The sequence below is a fragment of the Myotis brandtii genome, unplaced genomic scaffold (assembly GCF_000412655.1).
Source record: "Myotis brandtii unplaced genomic scaffold, ASM41265v1 scaffold986, whole genome shotgun sequence".
NCBI lineage: Eukaryota > Metazoa > Chordata > Mammalia > Chiroptera > Vespertilionidae > Myotis > Myotis brandtii.
In genome coordinates this window covers 1633641-1640856 of record NW_005372102.1, presented here as the reverse complement: position 1 = coordinate 1640856, position 7216 = coordinate 1633641, and the positions used below count along the sequence as shown (strand labels likewise).

Genomic DNA, 7216 nt, shown 5'->3' with positions numbered 1-7216 from the left:
GACCTGGAGCATCAGCAGAGAGACCCGCTGCCCAAGCTCAGGCCAGGCCTGCACGCTCTTGAGTGAGTCGTGGTTGTGCAGGAAGGAAGGGGTGACCTACTTGGGTGGTGGTTATTAACAAGTGGGAAGTAATAAAGCCGACGGGGTGAGGGAGCTGATGCAGCCCCCTGCCCGCCCTCCTGGGGGTAATGACGCCGCGCGGGGGGAGAGGCCACCGCTGGGCGAAGGATGGACGTTGCACCGGGGTCGTCGCCCAGCTTGCTGGACGCGGGTGTCTGCAGACCGCGGACGGCTCCCCGGAGCGTCCCTGCCGACATCCTGGTCCGGCCTGGGTACTGGGGGTCTCCCAGGCTTGTGCCTGCGAGGGTTTTTGAGACAGAAAAAGAGAGGCCGTCCGAGCACCTGCGCACAGAACCCGCGTACTGTCCCCCGAAGCCCCTGCGCTGCAGTCCGGGCCCCGCCCCCGCGCCTTTCCCTTGCTGACCTGCAGGTGTGCCAGACTTCAGACGGATTCTCCTCTGTCATGTGCTCTTGTTCTTTATATTTCTGATATGATCCTGGCGGTGTTCCGAGAGTTTAACTAGAAAAATGTGGATTTGCGGAGTAATGTTGGCTTATCTGTTAGAATAAAATTTAGAAATCAATTATTTGTTGTTCTAAGAGGTGAAAAACCTGTTTGGCTACTTAGGGAAAAATTAGAAAACAATTTTATTACTATTATAGATGACCACAACAAGCGATTTATAGTCACAACCCCTGGCAGACGGACTGCGGTGCCTCTCCAGGGGGTGCCTGTCCGCTCTCACAGTGCCTGGCTCTTGTGTAAACCCAGCACCAGGGCTTTGGGTGGGAGCGAGATCTTACTGCTGCCCCTGGTGGCTTGGCCAGACGCTGTCCATCCTAAAGTCCGCCCTCTGTGCTTAGCTGGTTTGACAGAGCCTGCTGAACTCCTTATCTTCAAACATGGGTATAAAGCGACTTCCTTCTAAAGTAGGCTTGACAGAGTAGATAGCTTCTGTTTCATTCGTTTATTTTTAAGGTAATGTGTGACTGACTTATTTAAAATTATAATCTGTTGTGTTTGCATAAGCAATACATTAATGTGATGCCAATTCCAAAGGTAACAATTAAAAATCTCGCTCCCACTCCTTTCTCCCAAGTGCCTAACTGTTCCCAGAGGCAAGCACAGTACACTTCCTCCCGTGAGTCCCTCCAGATGTAACCTATGTGAAGCTAGATTTTAAATTATTTAAAAACAAAAGTATTTCAACAGAGTAACTTTTAAAGGTTCTTAGCATGCTCTGAAGTAAACTGCATTAGGCCTAATTATAGTTCTTTTAACTAAAATGCACAAATATCATATTATTTATGTATTTTGCTTTTGAGAACGCAGGTATTCGTAAGTTGTGAGTAACAAACTGATTGATTACAAGTTTGGATCTTGGCATTTCTTGTTTCCGATGCTTCAGCTGAAAAATCCGTTCCCCAAAGTAAGATTTGGCAGAAGCAATTTAGAAAGTGCCCGTCTGTTTTTATGGCTCTTGCTCTGTGTTTTAATCGGTGGTTTGCATAAGTGATACATGAAGAGCAGTGCTCCCCGAGCCAGGCAGTGTGCGGAGCTGTGGTGTCACCGCCACGCCACGCGGGGGCCTCCCTGGGATCTGAGCGCCTGCTCTTGGCTGGCTCCGCACGGAGGAGGCAGGGTCCTGTGTGGGACTGGCATGCAGGGCGCCGAGCTTGGCAGGCAGTTGACATTTGCTTCTGACACTTTTTCCTTCTTCAGATTCCCACCTCATTTTCCCCCTGACTGTAATTGTCTACTCACCAATAAATACTTACTGAGCATCTCATGTATGGGAGGCGCTGTCCTAACAGGTGCAGGCCGCGGCCGTGGGCGGAGAGAGCTGCGCTCAGGGAGCTTTCCTGCTCCCGAGGGACACGGGTAGAGACGGTAAATAGGCAGGAGGAGGAGCACAGAGCAGGCCAGGGGGCGGGCAGCGTCAGGTTAGTAAGGTGTCCACGGAGGGGGTGGCTTTGAGTAAATGACTGAAGTGGTCAAGGAAATAGCCGTGAGGTGTGGGGGACGCGCATTCTAGGCAGGGGAACAGGCCCAAAGAGGAAGAGCACAGAGGTCAGTTTGGCTGATTGAATTAGTGAGAGGGAAACTCTTTTAAAAAAAACATTTTTTATTGAATTTAGAGAGGGAGAGGGAGAGAGAAACATCAATGATGAGAATCATGGACTGGCTGCCTCCTGCACGCCCCACACTGGGGATCAAGCCTGCAACCCGGGCATGTGCCCTGACCAGGAATCGAACCCTGGCCTCCTGGTTCATAGGTTGACATTCCATCCCTGAGCCACACCTGCTGAGCAGACAGGGAACTCTTGGTAGGAGGTGAGGTCAGAGAGGTAGGAGGAGGCCCAGCCATTCAGGGCCTCCCCTGTAGTTGGAGTAAAGGCGCTGGCATTTATTCTCAATGAGATAGGAAGGCATCGTCTCATTTGGTCAGGGACTGGCAGGACTCCAGTTCCATTTCACAGTGAACGCTGGTGAGAACAATGAGGGGAGCATGGGCGAACCCACTGGTAGGAAGCCTGCAGTGTCCGGGGGAGGTGTGGTGGGTTCTGCCAGGACGTTGGCCGAGGCGAGGTGATGGAGAAGGGACTGATTTCAAAGGCAGGGCCACTAGGACCTGTTCACATCTCTGTCTACTGAGCATCATTTAGTTTAGCTATAGGTGGTGTTATCAGTTAGGATTATATTCACTGCATATAACAAAACCCTACTGCAGTAGCTTGCACAGGTAAGAGTTTATTGTCTTTTTGAGGAAGATTAGGGACCCAGACTGGTACACTCACTTTGAAGCCCTTGTCCTCATTCTTTCCCATTTTTTAGTTATTTGTCTGTTGTCAAATTGTAACAGTTCTTTAATTAGTCTGGATACTAGACTCTTGTCAGATACTAGAGGCCTGGTGCACGCGATTCTGCACTGGAGGGGGGGCGGGTAGAAAGCGTGTCACTCAGCCTGGCCTGCACCCTCTTGAACGGCCCCGGGGGGGGGGGGGGGGATTGGGCCTAAGCCGGCAGGCAGACATGCCTCTCGCAGTCCAGGGCTCTCACAGTCCGGGACCCCTTGCTCCTTACCAGCTGCCTGCAGTGGAGGCAGGAAAGACCTCCCACCACCGTCACTGGGCTTGCGGCTGATGCTTGCTTCTGGCTGAGCAGTGCTCCCGCTATGGGAGCGCACTGACCACCAGGGGGCAGCTCCTGCTTTGAGCGTCTTCCCCCTGGTGGTCAGTGCACGTCATAGCGACTGGTCGTTCTGCTATTTGGTCCATTTGCATATTATGCTTTTATTATATAGGATAGGATAGGATATGATTTGTAAAAATGTTCTCTCTGTGGGTTTTCTCTTTACTTTCTTTATAGTGTCCTTTGAAGCAAAAATGTTTTTAATTTTTTAAAAATTATCTTTATTGTTGATTCTCCCCCGCCCCCACTGAAAAGTTTTTAATTTGGATGAACTCACCCAGTTTTCTATTTTATCTTTGGTTGCTGTACTTTAGTTGTTATACCTCAAAAAATGTTGCCTAACTCAAGGTCACAGATTTATTACTCTTATGTTTTCTTATAAGAATTGTAGAGTTTTAACTTCTACTTTTAGGTCTTAATCCGTCTTTTTTTTAAAAAATGTTTTTATTGATTTTTAGAGAGAGAGGAAGGGAGAGGGAGAGATAGAAACATTGATGACAGAGAAACATCAATGAGAGAGAAACATTGATTGGCTGCCTCCTGCACGCCCCCTGCTAGGGATCGAGCCCGAAACCCAGGTATGTGCCCTGACTGGGAATCGAACCAGCAACCTCCTGGTGCATGGGTCAATGCTCAACCACTGGGTCACACCAACTGGGCAGGTCTTATCCATCTTGGGTTAATTTTTATTTTTTTACTTTTATATTTTGGTGCACCATTCCTGGAGGTACTGCAATACCAGGTTGATGCATGGAGTGGACAGAACAAGCTCCTATTCCATCTCCTAATCCCAAAAATCCATTTAATATATTTTCCTCAGATAGAGGACTTATTAGATATTAAACTGATAAGAACAGATACTACACTTGATCTTAGCCAAAGGCCGAGAAGCGATGGGCTAATGTTTATATGTGGTACAAGATAAGGGTCCAACTTCATTCTTTTGCACGTGGATATGCAGTTGTCCCAGCATCATTTGTTGAAAAGATTATTCTTCCCCATTAAGTTGTCTTGGCACCTTGTTGGAAATTAATAGCCCATAACTGTATGGATTTATTTCTGGACTCTCAATTCTATTCCATTGGTCTGTATACTATCCTCCACAGTACTGTATAATTTTGTATCACAATTTCAAATTTTGTGAGTCCTCCAACTTTGTTTTTTTTCAAGGTAGTTTGGCTGGCTGTGCCCCTTGCATTTCCATGGATTGTAAGATCAGATTGTCAGTTCCTGTGAAGCCAGCTGGGTTCTGATAGGGATTGCATTGAATCTGTAGATCAGTTTGGGGCGTATTGGCATCTTAGCAATAGTAAGTCTTGTGATCCATGAATATTGGCAAACTTTTTCTGCAAATGGTCAGATAGTAAATATATCAGGTGTTGTGGGCATGTTTCTGTTGCAGCTTCTCAACTCTGCCATTGTAGAGTAAAAGCAGCCAGAGGCAATATGTAAACTATTGAGTGTGGCTGTGTTCCAACAGACTTTTACTAATGAAATTGAAATTTGAACTTCATATAATTTTCACATCATGAACTATTATTTGATTTTTTGTGTGTTAACCATTTAAAAATGTAAAGGAATTCTTAGCTCATAGACGGGCCAAAAATAGGCAGGCTTTTTGCTTCAAAGGACACTATTAAGAAAGTAAAGAGAAAACCCACAAAAAGAACATTTTTACAATCATATATCTGATAAGGGTCTAGTATCCAGGCTAATTAAAGAACTGTTACAGTTCAGCAATACAGAGACAAGTCGCTGCTAGATTCAATATGATTGGACCACTTCGGGGGAAAATTTCTTTTTCGGTTGTTTTTTGTTAGTTTAAAAATTATGAAAGTTACACATGTACATGGTAAAAACATCTTCAAACAGCACAGAAGATGACAAAGTCCTGTTGTAGTCTCAGTCCCTGAAAAGAACAATTATTAAATATCTTTTGTCTTCTTCCTGGATTTTTTTAAATGCATATACAATCATTTAAATGTGTCTTTTTTTTTTTTTTTTTGCATGACTGAGCTCACACTGTATTTTTTCACTTACCAGCATATCACAGACATTGTTCCATAGCAATACTTACAGGCTGAGCTCGGAGGCACTGCGGGTTCCCTTCGGACCACTGCAGGGAAGTGAGCATCGCAGGAAAGCGAGTCGGGGTATTGTTGCTGGTGGAGGGTCTTGCCTCAATTTGTAAACAGTGCGACACCTGTGCAGCGCAGTAAACGGAGGTGCATAAAGCGAGGCCTGCTCTGTGATCCTTAACAACTGCTGCATCACACTGGAGCGCTTATTTTTAAAAGGGCTTTTGGCCCTAGCCGGTTTGGCTCAGTGGATAGAGTGTTGGCCTGCAGACTGAAGGGTCCTAGGTTCGATTCCAATCAAGGGCACATGCCCGGGTTGCGGGCTTGATCCCCAGTAGGGGGCGGGCAGGAGGCAGCCGATCAATGATCCTCTCTCATCATTGATGTTTCTATCTTTCCTCCTCTCTTCCTCTCTGAAATCAATAAAAATATATTTAAAACAAATAAAAGGGCTTTTGGAGGTGTAAAGACAAAGGTCTTGCATTGTCCTGGCTTTCAAATGGGCGTGGACCTATGTTCTCCACCTTAAGGGCTTCACCCCTGTGACCCCCAGGCCTGCAAGGGAGCCACTTGGCACAGTACCGGGGATAATAGATCCACCTTATTCAGACAGGGAGGAAAAACAAGACCCGGTGTAAGCTACTATTTAATACTGTGCGGGATGGAATAAGCTCTGATTCTAGACTCTGTCGGAGACAAGAATGCATAGATCCTGCTGCTCAGAGTGGCCGCAGGGCAGCAGTTTGGTGTCACGTGGGAGCTTAGGAGAAGCGCAGTGTGCCACTCTGGGACCTCCTGCGTCCGAATCTGCCTCCTGCCAGGTTCTGTGAGCAGCCCGTGTGCACGAGAGCTGCAGCAGCTCTTCTGGGGGGAGCGGGCCTCCGTGGGTGCGGGCAGTGCTGTCGCGCGTGGGAAGGGAGACTTGCTCGGGTGGGGCCAGGTGCAGCTGGGAGTGTAACTCCTGTCCTAGGGCCATCGAGCGTTTGTGTAGCTGCAGACAGGTTGTGACACTGACTGGTGAGCTGGGCATTAAGAGCTCCCAGCTACTTGGGGGGACTTCAGTGGGGAGCGGACTAGATGACCTACTGTGTGCCAGGCCCTGCTCTGGGCCCTGGGGTTACAGCAGCCAATAGAACCGATGGTGATCAATACTGTGGAGAAAGCAAAACAGAGTAAGGGGAGAGGGCTGTGCGGTTTTCTTTAGGGGATGCAGTGCACTGAGGTGACAGACACTGGGCAGAGTGGAGGCAGCGAGCCACCTGCTGTGGAGGAAGAGCGTCCGGGGGGAGCCAGGGGTGTTCCTGGAGTAGTGAGGAGGCCCGTGCCTGAGGCGGAAGGCAGGGCAGGAGCAGGTGATGAGTGAGGGCCAGGGTTCCAGCGAGGCTCAGCCACGGGCCCTGTGCTCCAGTGTGAGGACTTGGGCTTTACGCTGGCCGGAGGCAAACTTGGAAAGATCACTTTGATGACACCAGTGACACCGAGTCACATGGCCATTGCGGGTGGGAATGCAGAGCTCTGCCGACCCCGAGAGCAGCGGCGCTCCTGGGCATTGATCCCGGAGAACGCAGGGCACGGGAAACCTGGGCTCGGAGCAGCTTTACTCCTAAAAGCCCAACACTGGACTCCGCTTTGATGTCCTGCAACAGGTGCCTGGTGGCTCTGCTCAGAGTAAGAAGGAGCGAGCTCCCGGCACACGCCATCCCAAGACCCGCGCGGTGATTCTGTTTGCCTAACGGTTTTGAAATGACACAGTTTCAGGACTGGAGGCCAGATGGGTGGTGCGGGCTTAGGGATGGGGTGGGTGGGGGTGCGAGGGAGAGAGGCCGCTCCAGGCTCCTCTGGAGTCTGGGCCTGGGGAGAGGGAGTTGGCAGGAAGCTGCAGTGG

General features: G+C 49.0%; 1 protein-coding gene across 1 annotated transcript in view; it reads left to right on the top strand.

The window, feature by feature from the left end:
* Nucleotides 1-228: 228 nt before the first annotated feature.
* Nucleotides 229-7216, top strand: part of HTT (huntingtin) — a 100908-nt gene continuing 93920 nt past the window's right edge. Inside the window, exon 1 of the mRNA XM_014533453.1 lies at nucleotides 229-332. Within this exon, the coding sequence (XP_014388939.1) occupies nucleotides 229-332 (104 nt within the window). The remainder of the gene's footprint in view (nucleotides 333-7216) is intronic.